The sequence below is a fragment of the Macrobrachium rosenbergii genome, chromosome 24 (genome assembly GCF_040412425.1).
Source record: "Macrobrachium rosenbergii isolate ZJJX-2024 chromosome 24, ASM4041242v1, whole genome shotgun sequence".
Classification (NCBI taxonomy): domain Eukaryota; kingdom Metazoa; phylum Arthropoda; class Malacostraca; order Decapoda; family Palaemonidae; genus Macrobrachium; species Macrobrachium rosenbergii.
Window position 1 is genome coordinate 33,785,789 of NC_089764.1, and position 20,420 is coordinate 33,806,208.

Genomic DNA, 20,420 nt, shown 5'->3' on the forward strand with positions numbered 1-20,420 from the left:
ATTTTAGCCATTACTTTAGCCTATTCCAAAACAATCTGCAGCCTGCCCGTCATTCATTTTTACTTATGAAAGTCACCATCGAGAATCGGCAAGTTTTAACAAGTTGACAAATTTAATGTATCTCTTAATAAACGTGCAACAATTACAGTAAACGATGTCTGCAATCAGCTGTTTCTCGATTCGGCTGTTTATATCGGTCCAGGTTTATAATGCTTTATCCGAAATGCTAAAAACAGAATTTTTTAGTGAAGGATGGAGTATCATCATAAGGTATTAAGGTTACTGAAATGTTATGATGCCATTCACAGTCCTACATAGCATGAAAATTTGTTTTTACTGTAAATAATTTCCTATTATGTGACTTTCCGAAACTTAACTTTTAACCTGAGAGAGAGAGAGAGAGAGAGAGAGAGAGAGAGAGAGAGAGAGAGAGAGAGAGAGAGAGAGAGAGAGAGAGAGAGAGAGAGAGAGAGAGAGAGAGAGAGAGGGGGGCAGGCTACTGGTACTGGTAAGATGGTTACATGAACAGATATCCATTTGCAAAAGTTGAATAATAGTTGTACCAAGAATAATGATAATTTTAATAAAGCCGTTGTTCTACTTACTGTCTCCAATTATATAGCATATATTTATGTCATATTATCCTATTATAAAATACGAACACAGCAATCACGTGTCATTTGCATTCTGGGTCTGTTTACAGCCTTAAAATCATCAGCTGACTGCATTTTACCAACAGCATCATTGTCACTGGCTGCTGAATGAAACTTATTTCCGAGATACATAGCTTTCTTAAATTATCAAGGCTAAGTTTAAAATAGGTAATTACTTTATTCATACGTGCAGTAAATTAAATAAACTAAAGGTGTGATTTTGCCAGTTTCAGATATTGCTCTTTCCTTCTCCAAAACATTTTGCAGCCTGCTCATTTTTCGTTTCTTCAGCCACATCTACAACCTGCAGTTAAATTTAGTGGCATACTTTCCTAGCACCTCTATGGCGTGAAAGATGAATAAAAATTTATTTCCTTTTTATTATGGAAATCACCATTGAAAATTAGCAAGTTTTTGACAAGCCGAAAAATGCAACTGCAATGCTACCTTAACGAACGTGTGTTAGTTATGGTAACTAGCATTGGCAAACGGCTGTTTCTAGATTCAGTTATCTATGTCTGACTGCTTCTCGATTCAGTTGCCTATGTCGGTACCTGCTGTCGCTTATGTCAATGTTTTGCATGCAGCAGTAAGTGGTTCTTAACCCTTTCATATCTGTATAGTTATCACATCACTGAGGGCACATGAGCCCCGATGTGTCTGGGAGTGCTCTCGACAGTGCGAAAAATAATTATTTCGAAAATTCAGCAAAAATATAAATTTTATGCCAACAACGTTCATTTTGCTGTCCTTTTTTTTCTAAATGTTTATATTTTATGATGGAATAGTCAGAATAAGAGTCCCAGCCCTCTAAATACAAAAAATGTGAGTTATTGCACGAAAAAAAAATCTTTATTTATTTTCATATTTTCGTTCAGAACCCAAAAACTATGAATGTCAGGCGAATGAATTATTTTTCATGAGAAAGCCAACAAAATTCTCTAAATATTGACATATAAAAGAATGGAAAACGAATAAGTCCAGCTGGTGAAAAATTGATAGAAAAAAGGGAAGAAACAGAGCGCTCTGCCCGGCGTATGGTGAGAATTATCGCTAGAAAAAAGATTTTTTTGAAGAGCCCTATCTCGGTTATTTTTCATAGAAATTACTTTGTAAATATACGAAAATGTAGAGGAAAAGTTGAAGAATAATGTGAGAGTCAAGAAAAATGGCTTTGGTAACGGCAACAGTTTCATTTTGACGTTATAAATTGATTGAAACGAAAAAAATGTTACCGTTGTCAACATTATCGTCAGAGCTCAAAGGCTATAACAGATAGGCGAATGGATTATTTTTTATGAGAAAGCCAACAAAATTCTCTAAATATTGATATATAAAACAATGAAAAACGAATAAGTCCAGTTGGTGAAAAAATTTATAGAAAAGAGGGTAAGAAACAGAGCGATTTGCCCGGCGTATGGTGAGAATTATGGCTAGAAAAAAGTTATTTTTGAAGAGCCCTATCTCGGTTATTTTTCATAGAAATTACTTTGTAAATATACGAAAATGTAGAGGAAAAGTTGTAGAATAAAGTGAGAGTCAAGAAAATGGCTTTGGTAACGGCAACAGTTTCATTTTGACGTTATAAATTGATTGAAACGAAAAAATGTTACCGTTGTCAACATTATCGTTCAGAGCTCAAAGGCTATAACAGTTAGGCGAATGGATTACTTTTTATGAGAAAGCCAACAAAATTCTCTAAATATTGATATATAAAACAATGAAAACGAATAAGTCCAGTTGGTGAAAAAATTTATAGAAAAGAGGGTAAGAAACAGAGCGATTTGCCCGGCGTATGGTGAGAATTATCGCTAGAAAAAGTTTTTTTGAAGAGCCCTATCTCGGTTATTTTTCATAGAAATTACTTTGTAAATATACGAAAATGTAGAGGAAAAGTTTTAGAATAAAGTGAGAGTCAAGAAAATGGCTTTGGTAACGGCAACAGTTTTATTTTGACATTATAAATTGATTGAAACGAAAAAAAATGTTACCGTTGTCAACATTATCGTTAAGAGCTCAAAAGCTATAACAGTTAGGCTTAATGGATTATTTTTTATGAGAACGCCAACAAAATTTCTAAATATTGATATATAAAACAATGAAAAAATGAATAAGTTCAGTTGGTGAAAAAAAATTTATAAAAAAGAGGGTAAGAAACAGAGCGACGGTTGCCCGTATGGTGAGAATTATCGCTAGAAAAAGTTTTTTTGAAGAGCCCTATCTTGGTTATTTTTCATAGAAATTACTTTGTAAATATACGAAAATGTAGAGGAAAAGTTGTAGAATAAAGTGAGAGTCAAGAAAATGGCTTTGGTAACGGCAACAGTTTCATTTTGATGTTATAATTTGATTGAAACGAAAAAAAATGTTACCGTTGTCAACATTATTGTTCTGAGCCTCAAAAGCTATAACAGTTAGGCGAATGAATAATTTTTTACTTAGAAAGCCAATAAAATTCCCTAAATATTGACATATAAAAAATGGAAAACGAATAAGTCCAGTTGGTGAAAAAATTTATAGAAAAGAGGGTGAGAAACAGAGCGCTCTGCCCGGCCTATGGTGAGAATTATCGCTAGAAAAATTTTTTTTTTTGAAGAGCCCTATCTCAGTTATTTTTCATAGAAATTACTTTGTAAATATACGAAAAAGTAGAGGAAAAGTTGAAGAATAAAGGGAAAGTCAAGAAAAATGGCTTTGGTAACGCAACAGTTTCATTTTGACGTTATAAATTGATCGAAACGAAAAAAAGTTACCGTTGTCAACATTATTGTTCGTAGCTCAAAAACTATAACAGTTAGGCGAATGAATTATTTTTTATGAGAAAGCCAAGAAAATTCTCTAAATATCGACATATAAAAAAATGAAAAACGAATAAGTCCAGTTGGTGAAAAATTGATAGAAAAGTGGGTAAGAAACAGAGCGCCGCCAGGCATACGGTGAGAATTATCGCTAGACATTTTTTTGAAGAGCCCTACCTCGGATTTTTTCATAGAAATTACTTTGTAAATATACAAAAATGTAGAGGAAAGGTTGAGGAATAAAGTGAGAGTCAAGAAAAAATGGCTTTGGTAACAGCAACAGTTTCATTTTGACGTTATAAGCTGTTGAAACAAAAACAAAAAATGTTACCGTTATCAACATTATCGTTCGTAGCTCAAAAGCTATAACAGTTGGGTGAATGAATTATTTTTTATGAGAAAGCCAACTAAATTCTCTAAATATCGATATATATGATAATGAAAAATGAGATTCAGAGCCCTGCCTAAAATCCAGACATCTCTTTATGTGATGCACTAACAAATTTCCGCTAGTTTTACCGTAAAAACTTTGCGAAAGCATGTTGGAAACTGTTCTCGATTGACGTCGCTGTATGTAAACAGCCACACGTGTTTACCCAGCCACGCATTTATGGTCTCTGACAGAAGTGTGGCCTGCCAGGCCTGCGTGGGTGCGATCAGCTGATGTCATTGTGAGAATTTTACTACGCCATGGATTTGCGCATGCACAGTAGAGGAACTAAAAATTTATAGAAAATAGAGGATACCAAACAGAGTGTTTCCAATAATGTAATCCTACATTTTATAAAAAAAATGTAAGATACGAGAGAGAAACGTGGGTAGGATCAGCTGATTTCATTGTGGGAAATTTACTATGCCAGGAATTGCGCAAGCGCAGTATAGGCACTGCTTGCCTGGCGATCGATGCCTGAGTTACACGGTCCAAGGTATGCTTTAGCCTATGGAAACCACCAACTGTCCGAAAATAAAAAAATTTACTCCTACCACACGCATTTAAAAAATGTCGGTAAATTTTACGTACAATTACGCCAGTCAGACAAGAAGGGGGTAGGGGTTATTGCGTAATATGACGCCAATTGGGCAGGAAAGGGTTAATTATAAGAAATGGTAACAAATCTTTACACATGCCACAAGTTTGGAAAGCTTGGTTGAAAGCATGATTATTCGCATTTAACTTACTGAACTTTTGCGTCTAGGTCTATTAATTAGTTAAAAGCTAATTTACATGTAATAGCATTATCAGTGAAATTTACCATAACAGACAGGCATAGGAAGCCTCGCATAGTGTAACCTACTGAAAAAGAAACTTGCACATTTAGCACTGCCTCAGGTAATCTACTGAGGATGCATCTCTCACTATACGCGATGCTGAGATCATGTTCTGAAACAAAATTTTAAGGGTTTCCAGATACACAAGACTGGATGATACACAAGTATATACACAAATTATGGTTCTTTTTTTATGCTGTAAGTTTTTGAGTTTTACGGACTGGTTTTGTTGGAAATAAAATGTGCTTGATTTATTTTACAGAGCAACCTTCAGTTGCTAATAAAAAAAAAATCTAAAAGCTGAAACAGCTGGCCCCAGGGGTTTTGGATAAGGGATTGTGAACCTGTATTTTAAAAACATAAAAGAGATTTATTATAAGTTCTAATTCATGAAAAAGTACAATAAACTTCCTGTTCACTGATATACAGTATAAATACACTGCTGCTATCTATGTCAGTTACCGCATATAAAAAGCATTAAGGAAACATAGACAAAAACTGTTTTGATTTTGTATGCAGGAATGGATTAATGATAATTCTCTCTGCACAGCAGACAAAAACTGTTTTGATTTTGTATGCAGGAATGGATTAATGATAATTCTCTCTGCACAGCCCATACAGTACTTGCATAGAACACAGTGTTCAACCACTCCCAACACTCTCCAGACATCATCCCAGTGCTACCTATGTCAAAATATCTAGTTAACTGTCTTATTTTCTATGGAATTTTAAACTCAAGGGATGAAATTTCCGGACATCAGCGGAATCTCAAAAGAGTCAAGAAAAGTACTGGCACATAATTACGTTGGTAACTTAAACCATTATTTGTCATCCACTGTATTGTCCGAATTAATGTTCTTAATCTTAAAACCCTTTGGTATTTGTCATAAAATTATTGCAAATCTCCAAAGGATATGAATCCACCCTTTTATTGTTACCTCATACTATGAAAGTTAATTTATTGTTACCTCATACTATGAAAGTTAAAAGGCTATCAATTTACTAACGCTTTTTAGCTAATTTGCATTAGAGTGTTTGTGTAATTTGGTCTCATGAATAAGAAGCAAGGGGGCAAGATCTTCCAACCTCAACCATCAAATTGGTTACTTATGTCATACATACTGAACACTGTTCAGCTTTTTTTTTTTTTAAAAAAAACTGACTTCTCTACTGTGGAAGGTGAAAGTATCATCTCCAAAAGAGGTAAAGTGAAGCAGATATATTTTGCAGGTTTAAACGGATTTGTGATAACTTTGGATTAAGTTTCTTCCAATTCAGGACTATACTTATTTTATACGTAAACTGGTCTCAAGTCATTAAAAGTAATATCAAATCATCATCACCATTCATCTTCTAAGTGGAATGAGCAAATTAAAATCCAAACCTGAAAGTTTATTGCTCAAAAAGAAAAAAATTGAGAAAAATAACTCGAAGAAAAATATGCCAAACCATGGGAGATGCCAAACCACACACTCCAAACTAAAGAGGTTCAACTTGTATCAGTATGCTAATCTGTAATCTGTAACCTGTATCCGTACTTATTTGAATAAAATTACTGTACTTGAAAAACAAACACAAAACAAAACATCTCATCTAATCTATGAAGTCTGTGTCCTCATCATGCTTACCTGGTAGAGCAGCTGCCACAACATCAACAGTGGTAGAAGGCGCAAAAGTGTGTTGATGTGGGGCATTATCTTCCACCATGTATAAAGTATCAGGAATGTGAGAAACAAAGCACTGCAACCGAACTACATCAACACCACCAGCTGTCTGTTCATCTACCACACTCTGCAGAGCAAAATGGACAGTTCAGTAATTACTCTTACACAATAATTTATATAGGAATCAATAACTAGAAATGACAATTGTCCACTTATCAACACTGAGTGTTGCAACAACAAATACCTTTCCAAATTTAGGTATATTTTTATACCTAAATTTGGTGACATATTTTTAAACCCTTTTTCAAACCAAATCAAATTTTGAAAAGACACCTTCCTGGAGCAAGAAACATGATAGATATGCTACAAGAAACCACAATTCAGACCAATAAAATCATTATGAACTTGAGAAAGGTTCAGTAGAGGAACAATAAAAATGACATTTTGATAGTAAAAGAAAGCTTTATATATACTAACCAAATAATTACATAGCTATTAGTTTCTATTAACCCTTTAACGCCGACTGGACGTATTTTACGTCGACAAACGTTGTCTGTCGGGTGCCGAGTGGATGTAAAATACGTCGACAACAAAAAAGTTTTTTAAATATTCTCAGAAAAATACTTATAGGCCTCGTTTGCAAAAACTTTTAAATCGCGCGCCTTGAGGGATGCTGGGAGTTCACAGATCACGCTGTTGTTTTGCTTACAAGCGTGACCCAGCTGCGCATGCGCGAATTTCTTTCTTATCCCAAAAGAAAGCATCAGCAAACTCTGCTGAAAATATCAGAATTTCTTTAGTCACTTTGTCGTAATTTTTGCACCGTTTTCTATTAGCCTTTACATAAAGTTTTATACATGAAAATGTGTGCAATTTCATGTAGAATACAATAAAAAATAATCATCGCTCTAGCTTTTATCAATTTTGACATATTTTCAGATAAATCACGATAAGTGCCAAAATTTCAACCTGCCCTCAACACAGTTTGACCAACCAAAATGGTCGAAAAACAATCGCAATTGTCAAGCTAAAGCAATTCTTACATTCTAGTAATAATCAATCATTTACCTTCATTTTGCAACAAATTGGAAGTCTCTAGCACAATATTTCAATTTATGGTGAATTTTTGAAAAAACTTTTTTCAATGTCCAATACGACCCACGCTGCAGTAACTTTCGAAAATTTCAGAAATTCTTTCATCATTTTTGTCGTAATTTTTGCACCGTTTGTTATTAGTCGTTACATAAAGTTTTATATATAAAATGTGCACAATTTCATGTAAAATATAACAAAAAACAACCCATGGTTGTAGCTTTTATCAGTTTGGAAATATTTTCATATAAATCACGATAAGTGCCAAAATTTCAACCTTTTTCGGTCAACTTTGACTCGACCAAAATGGTTGCGAATAATGCAAAATAGTAAGCTAAAACTCTTACATTCTAGTAATATTCAATCATTTACCTTCATTTTGCAACTAACTGGAAGTCTCTAGCACAATATTTCGATTTATGGTGAATTTTTGAAAAAAACTTTTATTACGCTGTGGCTCACTAACTCAGCCGAAAATCTCAGAAATTCTTTTGTCACTTTGTCATAACGTTTGCACCGTTTTTCTAATAGCCGTTACATAAAGTTTTATATATGAAAATGTGTGCAATTTCATGTAGAATACAACAAAAAATAACTCATGGTTGTAGCTTTTATCAGTTTGGAAATATCTCCATATAAATCACAATAAATGGAAAAAATTCGACCTTTGGTCAACTTTAACTCAACTGAAATGGTCGAAAACTGCAATTGTAAGCTAAAACACTTACAGTCTAGTAATATTCAATCAATTACCTTCATTTTGCAACAAACGGGAAGTCTCTAGCACAAGATTTCGATTTATGGTGAATTTTTAAAAAAAACTTTTTTTAAGTCAGCACGTTACAAATTCATGCATCATTTTGTGATAATATTTTCTCTGTGTTGCTTTGATGATTTTACAATATGTTATATACCAAAATCATCGCAATTCAGTGTATAATACAAAGAAAAAAAATAACTCATTAGCTTTAACCGTTTTGCTCTGGCACAGCGCGATTTGTATACAATTATATAAGAAATTTTTTCAGATCTAGCTGTCATATATTTCAATATTTATATATGATAATGATATTTTTTCATTGCTGATGGTTGCATACTAAACTTCACGCAACGACAAAAAAAGGAGCCAAAAATGAACTCTTAATCTTAAAAACTAAGCATGCTGTGATTTTTTTGAAAAAAACTTTTTTTTTTGCACTTCCGATACAAACGCTAACTCCTGAACGCAGTTGGCATACGGCAGACACTTTTGTAAATAGAGGCTCAGCGTTTAAGGGTTAATATGTAATTTTAATATTTCAATAGTATCAATTCTGATCATCTATGCTTTAACGAGGTTGGGTTCACCCTGAATGGAAGGGAGAAAACGAGTTTCTCTCTTTTAGTTATGTATTATTTAATCTTACAGTATTATTATTATTATTATTATTATTATTATTATTATTATTATTATTATTATTATTATTATTATTAATCTTAACAGTATCTCAAAATTAGTAAATAATTTATTTATCATAAAAAAATGTATTTAGTCAAGAAAATAATATCAAAATACACTAACTAGTGAATATTTCTCGACAAAAAGTCCCAAATCCTGCTGAATTTTTCTTGTAATTTATAGATATGTTCCTTACAAAAAATCCCATGAATCAATGAACTGTTGACCCCATCAAGTTGTGACTAGAACACGTGAATACCTGGGGGCTTTACAGTACAGTGAATTAGACCAAGAAAAACAGTTGCGCTATTGTACTGATAAATACAAGCTAAAAATTTGCTGCTATATTTGACAACTTGCAAATCGTATTAACAGTGACGGTAATATATAATCTCACACTGAAAAAATCCAATCTCCAAGGTGTAATGACTAATGAAAATTTCTTAATAAACAAAAAGAAAGGAAAAAGAAAGGAAAACAGTACCTCTTACAGTACCATTCTTTGGCAAGTGATGACACTGCCCTGGAGGAAAAAAAACTCTCAAGAGTTCACAGAGTACTAACATTATGGAGAATAATTAAAATGAAATAAAACACCGAGGAAAGTGACCTGTACAACTCAAAAACTGCAAAATATAGCAAATCCACAGATAACAACTCAAAAGTTCATAAGAACACAATGGAATCACCGGAAGAATGCTTTGGAATGTGCTGTGAATCAGCCTGGAAATGAGCTGTGGAATCTTTCTCTTTCACAATTTAACAGGTTGGAGAGCAGTTTCCACAGAAATGAAGCTATTTCTGATTAACAGGTTTATAAAAACCAAAAAAAAAAAAGTACAGCCAGTGACAATAAGGGATGAGAATTTCAAGACAGCCCACAATCAGGCAAATGAGGAAACTATGAACCCACATTTTTGGCAAGTAAAGCAACTATGAGGTCACAGTTTGGCAGATGAAGCAACATGGTATAGTGGAGATACCAAAAATGATCTGTGATTATAGAACACATATAATGAACCATACAGTGAAGGCGCTGTATTCGCAGGGGACACGTACTGTAACCCCACCCCCCCGCAAATAGCTAAAATCCGTGAATACTTAAAACCCCTCTAAAAACACTTAGAACTGCCCATTTTGATAGTTTAAACACAAGAAAAACCCTGTAAAAATGCTTATACCTGAGTATTTTAATAGTTTTATCAGAAAAAGTGCATTTACTCATGAAAATTATATGAAAATACAGTAATTAGTGAATATTTCTCAGTGAAAAGTACCGCGAATGGGAGAATTTTCTGACTAACAGGTTGATATCTTCCACAGAGAAACCAGCAAATGTGTGAGTCTGTGAATCGTGAGAACACGAATACAGGGGTTTACTGTAATCACAAAATCACTGTAAGATAAATGAAAAATGACACAACAGAGTAAAATGAAAAGTGAAGAATGATCACAATCCACATTAAAAGATGAGGCGTGAACACATACAACATTCAAGGGAAAACAGTGGCCACACTGTCAAGTCATGACAAAAAGAACATTATTACAAATGGTATGGGAGTAACATCATCATCACAATGGGTAGTAAAACATGACCACAGAGAACATGAGATACAAAGATGAAAAAGGGTGAAGGAAAAAGAACAAAAGATGTTTATGACAACTGATATGTACAGAAAACTTATAATTTCACCACCATCACCATGCACAAAACACAATTGGAATAAAAATCTGCAGAGAACAGAAACATAAATATAACCAGTGGATATGATATAAAATATTAATTAAGAAATGCACCCACAACACAGTACCTTAATCTCCTCTGCATAGGGAGTGAAAAGCCTAGGTTTCACAAACAACCCATTGTTTTTACTCCTTATCCAAGCATTGACACGATAGTTAGTGGTATCGTCACCAATCATGTGACTTGGGGGAGTGGACACCAAGCCTCTTTTTATAGCCTGCAAATAACAAACAAACTTGAGAATAAAATTGTTCTGAAATAACACTATGAGCAAATTCACCAGAATCTTACTTGTTACTAACACTAACTAATACACATTTGCAGCATTTTCCATCTTAACTTTCATATAACTAAACAAAATTTTAGTAAAATACCTAATCATAATTGAAACCAAAAATTTCAACTTTTATTCTTCAACATTTTTAATCTTACCATTTTTGTCCATAGCATTCAACAAAATAATTAATGATTTTGCCGAGGGCTTGAATATTTCCAATACAGAAAACCAACCTGGGTTAAAATATCATGATTGGGAGGTAGTACATGATCCATGCGTACATGAGGTAAGAGTTCGGATAAAATTTCCCGTAATTCCACATCATTCATGTCCCTTTTCCTCAAACCCTTCCGGGTTACAGAGTGGGCAGTCTGGGATACCAAATTTGGTTCTGAAACACAAGTTCAATGAGAATGAAACAGAAAAGAATTGCGTATAAGTATTTGAAAGAACATTTTTGAGGCAGTTTAGTACAACAGCTGAGAAATGCAAAGATAGCACACCTCTGTCTTCCATTCGTCTTAACAGCTGGTGTTCTCCCCAGCGTAATGTTGCTTGTAACACATCTAATTCTGCTGCTTGTAAGAAATCTGACGTCAGTGCTTCCACTAAAGTTGACTTTTCAAGCTCTAACAACACCCCTGATTGAGCAACCTGTAACGAGAAATAAATTTATTTACTTGAAGAGGATGTTGAATGACCACAGCTACTACTGTAAAGTAAAATTCACATCTAAGCATGTTTTCATGTCCATGTATTTCAAAAAGCTTGTACTCTGTTAAGACAAAAATACCTACCCTAAAAACATTCAGATATGAAAAAGATGGCCAACTCCAACTACTGCCTTTGAAATACATTGTTGTTGCGAAGGTTCTGAGGCCTTTATACAGTGGCAACATATATTACAAGACAAAACTCACGTCTGTGATTCTGCACTACCTATATGACTACCAGTAGGCTGAGGCTATATTTTTCTTGGGACCCAGAGAAACAGTGAAGTTCAACAACCTATCAGCAGCCATATTTACAAGTGACAACTGACTGGTCCTAATACAAGTAAGATCCATCTCCTTGAACACAGGTTTAATAACAATACAGAACTATTCAATAAACTGAAGCATTTTTAAAGCAAGAGTTAAAACCATTAATATTTTTAGTATCAACACTGTAACTTAGGAACATTTACAGTATAAATGTTAATGTTAAAATATCTATTGAGCACTGGTGAGATGTGCCATGTAAATGTTTGCTTCCTGGGACCCAAATAAAAGAGAGCAGCGAAGCAAGTATCTCTTGACCAAATACAATACAGTTCCCCAAAGTTTTTACGCGTTTCACATTTCCGCGTTTCATTTTGTTACAGATTTTTGTGGTAACACATTATCACTTGTTTGTGGGAATTTTCAGTAATCTGCGAATTTTTTCATAGAGCAATATTCACTAATTACTGTATTTTCATTTTATGTTCAAGACTAAAAACATTTTTAATTGTCAAATGTTAATATTAATGTAAATACAGCAAAATATCTATAAAATGTTTAATACAAATTAAATAAATCTGTAATACAAATTGTAAACTTGTTAAGCTTATTCTGGAATGATAGGTGGGCCCCAGAATGAGCTTAACTAGTTTACGATCTCTCTCTCTCTCTCTCTCTCTCTCTCTCTCTCTCTCTCTCTCTCTCTCTCTCTCTCTCTCTCTCTCTCTCTCTCTATAAAATGTTTACAGTAATACAAATTAAATAAATCTTTAATACATATCATAAGCTATTTAAGCTCACTCTGGGGACCACCCGAGAATGATAGGTGGGCCCCAGAAAAAACTTAATTCTCTCTAACTCTCTCTCTCTCTCTCTCTCTCCATTTTATTTTCCAATCTGCTTTTATTGAAATGCAAAAGCTTGTACAGTAATCATGCATGGAAAATATGAAAAAAATTAATGATAAAGTAACATCAAGTTATCTATAAAACTATACAGTACAAAAACACGCATAAAAAATCAATCTTTCTCTTATCTCAGAGAGAGAGAGAGAGAGAGAGAGAGAGAGAGAGAGAGAGAGAGAGAGAGAGAGAGAGAGAGAGAGAGAGAGAGAGAACTTTAGTGTTAACATCGGATCGTCATAACTTGCTGGTGACGAGACTTCACAATGGCTGGAAGGAGAGTAAGAATGTTGAGTGTTGCCTACGTATGAAATTTGGATTTTAAATATTTTTTACAGTGATTAGAGATGAAACATCAACAGTGATAAAATATTCTCTTGTGTAATGCTGTAATATGTGTGGCATTAATAGTCAACTAAACTTGTAACCAAATACGGTACAATAAATCCTGCAATGCAAAAAATTTGGCAACACTACCTTCGTCGATCTGTCATGAACTTGCTGGATTTGTTTATTTTCGTGTTTTTTTATGTTTATGTATGAAATTTGGATTTTAAATATTCTTTGGTGATTACATCAATACAGGTAAGTGAAATAATGTGTTATAGATATTTTGCAGTGTTTTCCCACAAAATGACATACAGCACACCAAGAACTTACTGTAGTACATAATTTTTTTTATTACAAACATATTTGTACATAATCACGAAAATACTAACATGACGTAACAAGCCTAGCATTCTGTTAGGAGGTACATGTCCCATCATTCTAAACTACCCACATATTTTAGATGCTCTATAGTCTATACAGTAGTACTATCCTAAAATACGTACCTGTACAGTAAATATCATTTCAAAATCATCTTACAACACAGGAGAATATCAATATACGTAAAATGTACGTCCCGACAATGTGCAAAGTTACGTACGCCAAAGAAAAGTGCATGTCTGAATGATGGGGGATACTTAAGAGTAACAGTTGTAGGCTGGTACTTAATTTTGCAACATGACTTTGAAATGATATTAGGGGTTCTGGGATGATAGTCTGAGGTATATTTTTGCGTGAACTGTCAAGTTTGGTGATGAACTGTTAAAATAGGTAGTTACAAGCATTTAAGGTGTATATAGCCTACTTAACAGTAACAGTAGTGGGAGAGTACTGTAATGTAAGGTTACTCTGGGTATTTTGGGATGATGGTTAGGGGTGTATTTTTTGTGTGAAATGATATTAAATAGTTTTAGTATGATAATCTAAGGTATATTTTTGTTTGAAATATTAAATTAAGCAGTGAAATGGTAAAATAGGCAGTTATAAGCATTTTAGTTTTGGGGGTACAAGGTATTTGGGCAGTTATAAGCATTTTTAGAGGGGATTTTTGCATTTCTGCAGTAGGTTCTGGAACCTATCCCTGCGTAAAAATGGGGGAGCACTGTATAGGACAGGGCCATCTTCTTGGATCTAAAGGTACTAAGCAACTAGCCTAACTTATTTCAAATAGTAAACGATCCAATACCAGTTAATTTTATTGTCAAATACTGATTAACAATGGAGATATGACACTCAGTAACATCACCCGAACATTTCTCACATATCTGCATTACAGGTATAATTTACAAATCACAAAATGGAATGTTAAGACAACTCACCTGCGAAAACTCCTCTCTTAAAAAGTGCAATGCCTGACGATGAACCCACGCTGAACCGTGTGCTTCGCCAGACCATCGCAGAATGGAAACCAAATTGTCTAGACTAATTGATTCTACAATCATATCCTCACAACCCTGAAAGACAGACAACTTTTAGAAAACATGCAAAATTTGCTTAGATGCAAACTAATGCACAATAAATGAGATGAAGTATTCATTTTATCCACTCCCATCAATCAATTATCCATAAACATACCAATGTTCATGTCTTCCATGTTCCTAAGAGTACCCTTCTTCACTTTTCATTATCCTGCTATTCTGTTACCAGCTCTACTTTCGTTCTCCAGGTGTTTACTTATGAGAGGATTGTTTTTCTAGCACTTCTTACTGATCTGTGTTCCATTTTTTCTCATATAAAAGGCGATTTCCTCTTTCATCAGGTATTGCTCAGTCGTTAGTATTGCCTGCTGTCTCCAGTGCCATAAATGATAAATAATACTGAACACATACAGTACAGTACAGTATATAGAAGTACGAAAGGAATTTGTCTATTGTGACACTAATGAGCTAATGAGTATCTGCCTCACTAGTTTGCTTAAATCTCACATTTCCCCCCCTTTTTTTCTGTAATACAAAGAAGAGAAAATATATAAACTACATATTGATTCTTTAATTTATTTTTGGTAATTTTTGGACACTTACTTTACTTACCTTTTTACTATGCTCTGTTTGTCTTTACCTTCATAGTATTAATGAGCGAGTTAAATTTCTCTGGGTATATTATCTTGTATATTTCTTTGTACTGACCATATTTTAGTTGTATGTTAGTGTCTGGGAGCACTGAGGTTAGGGAGCAGAGGGCAAGGAGAGGGGGTTTTATGTGATTCACAGGAGGAAGATGAAGGGGACGAAGAGGGGGAGGATGCTGGGAAGGGATGGACTAGATGTAGTGATACTGTGTTGTTGGGAGTTTGTGTACAAGGTAGAGTAAAAGACATGATCTGGTCAATTTCATCAGTCACTGGACTTAGTGGGGGTAACTGGGTCCCTTCCTGATTCCTCAGATGGGACGCCAACCAAGAGTTTTGTTGGTACAGTGGGAGAAACACTGGAATAGGTTACGAATGGTGGTGAGAGGCTCATAGTACAGGTTTTGCTACCCACTGGCTGTACACAGTTAATAGTCATGCTTTTCAATTTAGCATGACTAGCTGAGTACAGTATGTTTCTCTCAGTGTGGTGATGTTTTGCCAGAGTATATACCTTGGATCGTAAGTTGCATTTATTTTGAAGGAACAAACACAGCCAACTGCAAATGATTTCTGCAATCACCACATTCCCTTTGGGTAGTGCCAACTCCAGGTTGACTGGGTCAAATTTTTGCACTGTTTATGGTGTCTATAAACTTGACTGTTTCAAAAATAGTCATTTTAGCACATATCTGGAAAGTGAGGTCTTCTTCAGCAGAGTGGTCCTTTAAGAGTTTGAATTTAGGTTAATCTGTGTTAGTCAATAGGCATATTGTAAAAATGGCCATCAAACAATGGATATAATAGCAATAATGGAAAAAACAGCAATAGCATCAATGATAGATAGAGGTATAGTACTAATTATGATGGGTAATAAAAATGGAACGGAGAACTATGGAATGCAGCTTTTGTACAAAATGGTAGTAAAGTTAGGAGACACATTACAGGCAGGGCGAAATTTGATTCCACAAGGGGTAAGGGTACCCTAGCACAGGTCACCCACCACCCAGAGTCAATCGCATCAAATCTACAGGGGTTCAATAGTTAGGGTTTTTGTTTTACTCTTGATCTTTCCTCTACATCAATGACTTCATTACAAGTAATAATATCAAGACATTACAGCTATGTAGCCAGGTATAGCCTATATGAGTTTTTGTAGGACTAAGAGTAAGAACATTTTCTCTCATTAGTATGCCATGGGTTCATGTTTGATATGGTTTTGGGACTAGGAAACAAACAAAAAAATGATTCCAAGATTTTTTCCATGAAACTCTTGTGGCCTGAAAATAGTGATTTTGGCAAAATTCTTGATTTACACTTCTAATTTACTCTTGAAAACTTGTGCATTAACTAAACACTTCTTGAATACATTTAATCCAAAAGTAAACGCAGGACGAAAAGGATGACATCTTTAAACCACGTTTTAGAATGTTGAAATGTTTAGGTAAATTTGCCAATACAAAAATTTAAATTGTAAGCTGAAAAAAGATGACAATTGCAAGAGGTAAAATAGATTACAAGAGAGACAACGGAACAGACAAACGGACACAAAATAGAACCTGGAAAAAGGCTATTTAAAAACAGTGACAACGACCACGGATCAGCCGAGAAAGAAGAGGAGGTTGGTGGAGAGATTGTTATCAGTCAGATGTTTGATGAATCCTTCCCTACTTTCTCAGCCACTTTTATACAGTGGGATGTTAGTGATATAGGCTGGTTGTGATTTTGGGAAACAGCTTTTGTGTAGGACATGAGATTGAGTGCTTGAAGATTTTTACAATGTTAGTATTTGTTAAAGTCTCTTGCCAGAGATGACAATTTCAACAGCACTGCTGGGAAGTGGTCTGGTTACTTCTACGAGACGATTTCCTATTCAAACCATTTCTTCAGTTGGCAATATTTTGTAGTTAGGGGAGATTGAAACCACTTAGGATCCTCCTGTCTTGTGATTCACATCTGGGACCAAATATGTGAATCAGTACTACTCTGAAACATGTTCACAAATCTGATCTGGTGACGTGATAGGAGACCCGTTTACTTTTATAGGTCAATTCCATTCTGCTTTTTGGTTGTGTCTTGCATTCCCTCATGCCAGTGTGTTTTCCTTGCACTGGTTTTTGGCTTCAAGATCATTTGCGTGATTATTCCACCCACAGTGTTTTGGCTGTTATTCTAAGGGCTCGTCTCGAGTTTGTCTATCGAAACAAAATTCACCAAGTTTGTTTATCAATACAAAATTCACCAATCTCTCATAAATATATAGGTTGTCATGAGTGGGAGATTCTTATATCTACAATAGAATATCTAATACCTGACACACTTCTGATGTTATACTTTGAAGGATTTCACTCTTTGATAAGTTTCTTTATAACTCAATCAATCAATGACAGCACTTGATTTCAACATAATTTGCCTTGTGGAGTTTGAATGCCAATATGGATGACGAGATAGTGTCGTGGTCCTGCGCACAACGTTCAGCTGGACATCAACTGCATTACATATCATATCTTACTTGACATTGGTCAAAGAGACCTGACGGTTGTCTTGAGGTGTTGCACAGGTTATAATAAATTGACAAAATTAGATCAGTGATGTTTTCTTTTCCAAACTCTGTTGGCCTCTTTCTGAATTTCATCTTTTGTACGAGATTAGGGTGTCACTTATATTAGTTAAGATATTTAACATTCTAGTGCTGGTGCATCACCTTGCAATGGGACACCTACTCCTATCCATGTAGCATTAGGAAAATTATAATCCTCACTGCCATTGTATCCAGAACAAATCTAGCCAATAAATGTTATCACTGACTCCATAATGCTGAGGATCATGTTCTTAAAGAACTGCTCTACTGGTAGGCCATGGTAGAGATTATCTAAGCTAAAATGTGGAGGGTGGCAATATGCTATTAATTTATGTGGTTTCACTTGATTGCATGAATCGTTAGGAAGAGAGCAAATGTCATCACCTGCTCTTGATAATATTTCATAAGTATAGTGCAGTTGTTTCAAAGACAAAGAAGATAAACCCCTTCCTTCTGATAACCAACAGAATCAGACAACTGAATTCTTCTATGAAGAATTCGGCTTCTTTTGCAGTTTCATCCAAGGGTTATTTATGCAGTGCTTCACTTGTGTGACAGTACGTTTCCAATGTTAAACAGAAAGGCATAGGGACTTAGTGTTTCTAGCTGCTGTTATCCTCAATGTCTCATAGCACTACCATGAGGTGCTGTGTGCATGTGTATGCAGGAGAGGTATACACGTGAGTATATTATCAGATGGGGATATCTGGAGTAGAGGATGATGGTTGGGAAGGTGTGGTAACAGTGTTGGGGGATGCTATAAGGGTAGGAGTAGGTTGGGTATGAATACTGGAAAATTTCTAGAGACCTGATGGGCTTGTGGGTAAGGGGGAGGGGATGTTACTCTGGAAGGCACTGCGAAGAGGAGGGGGAGTGCTTGGGCTTAAGAGAGGGTATTAATGAGATGATGTATGTAAAGAATGAGAGGATCATAAGGTGATGAGGAATGGAAAAAGAGGGAGGATTGTGATGGGGGAAAAAAGAGGATGAGGAACAGAAATATGTGGGGAGGGATGGGAAGGTGCTGTGATACAGAGACAGAAAATTATGGCGGGTAACAAGATTATGAGGGGGAGGACAGCGGACAGAAAAGAATAGATCTTTTGCACTCTACATGATGGATACCATACATTTGCATTTGTAATAAGCTGAATGATATTTATTGTAATTTTTACTCTTACTGCATCTGTGTGGAGCCATGATACCAGATCTTCTAAGTTTTAGGTATAGAAGTGGGTGATGTCTAGAACTTTTCCCATTCATTTGCCCTGATGACCTGTACCAATGATCTTGTCTTTAAAAACCAACATATAATCACTGTTCACTACCACTTGTGTAATCACAATTACTATTAATATAACTGAAAGAAAGGCCGGTCTGGCTGTTACTAAGGAAAGGGTGGCCAGGAGGGAGGAGAGATGGTAGGGTTGGGGGCTGGGAAGTAGCCAGGTACGGGAGGTTGAAAGCGAGGGGAAATTAATATCAGATATTACCAAGAAGGCCTGAGGGTTGGGAATTGGCAGGCAAACTGAGGGAATTGACAGTGAAAGGGGAGGCCTCACGTGTTTCAGTGACGTGAGGTGAGGGTAGGAAAAGGATGTTCATAATGGCCTCCTCAAAGGATGAATTGTGAGAATCGGTGTTTTCTGTAACTGCGAAATTTGAGAAAGCTGTTCCCCTAGCAAGCCTCAATTGAGATAATAAAAATGTGGCAGTAAACTTCAGTGGCTACTGAACTGTCCACGTCCAATGGTGTGCCCATTACGATTTTCTCTCTTGTGGAACTTGGGTTTTGTGATTATCACTACCACTCACATTGCCTGCAAGGAGAACTTTGTATGGAGGTGAAATTTCCTTACATCATGTTCATCATGCCCACTGGGATAATTGGCTGAAAGCAGGGGGGGGGGTTTACTTGATTCAGAAACTATGTTTCATGATTCCACATGACAGGCAGAGTAAGTCTACATCCTGTATGCATACTGGGATATATAGCTGACAGTATATTTTATGTCTGTTCTGGTAGCAAGAACACAGATGACTACATATGATTTTTGCTCCCAAAGACTTAACAAAAAATTTCAACCAGCGCTGTTGAATTACTGAGGGCAAGACCATTTATATTACAGTATCTGGATGCCTTGTTTTCGCTCTGTGGTCTAAGAGCACAATTTTTACACAAGTATCATTCACCCTGGTATCTCCAATTTCTTTGCCCAAGCATCTACTCATGTATTAAATTGGATACGCTTCATGATTGTTGTATATATATGGGTGAATACAACACAAAAGTAGTAGCAATAATCTACTATCAAAAATTACTGATACCATATTAATAACAACATTGCTTGTAGCAGATATCAATCAATCAATAAGACTACCAAATTAATATATGTATTAATGGCAAGTACTTTTTGGGGAAAGACATTTTCAAGATAAAACAATAGTTCTAGCAGATTAGCACCCGTTAATGAGAACTAGTTCGAAAATTTTAAAAACTACGGAAAATATTGGAAATGATCTGCAAAGATTATGAGAGAGAGAGAGAGAGAGAGAGAGAGAGAGAGAGAGAGAGAGAGAGAGAGAGAGAGAGAGAGAGAGAGAGAGAGAGAGAGTTGCTGATCCAT

General features: G+C 35.3%; 1 protein-coding gene across 5 annotated transcripts in view; it reads right to left on the reverse strand.

Moving 5' to 3' along the window:
* The window catches only part of LOC136852005 (BTB/POZ domain-containing protein 7), a 103,966-nt gene that overhangs the window by 24,800 nt on the left and 58,746 nt on the right, over nucleotides 1-20,420 (reverse strand). For all 5 annotated transcript variants that reach the window (XM_067126456.1, XM_067126457.1, XM_067126453.1 and 2 more), the window contains exons 6-10: nucleotides 14,464-14,598; nucleotides 11,439-11,589; nucleotides 11,169-11,326; nucleotides 10,726-10,875; nucleotides 6,349-6,511 (exon numbers count right to left, since the gene is read on the reverse strand). In XM_067126456.1, the coding sequence (XP_066982557.1) occupies nucleotides 6,349-6,511; nucleotides 10,726-10,875; nucleotides 11,169-11,326; nucleotides 11,439-11,589; nucleotides 14,464-14,598 (757 nt within the window). The remainder of the gene's footprint in view (nucleotides 1-6,348; nucleotides 6,512-10,725; nucleotides 10,876-11,168; nucleotides 11,327-11,438; nucleotides 11,590-14,463; nucleotides 14,599-20,420) is intronic.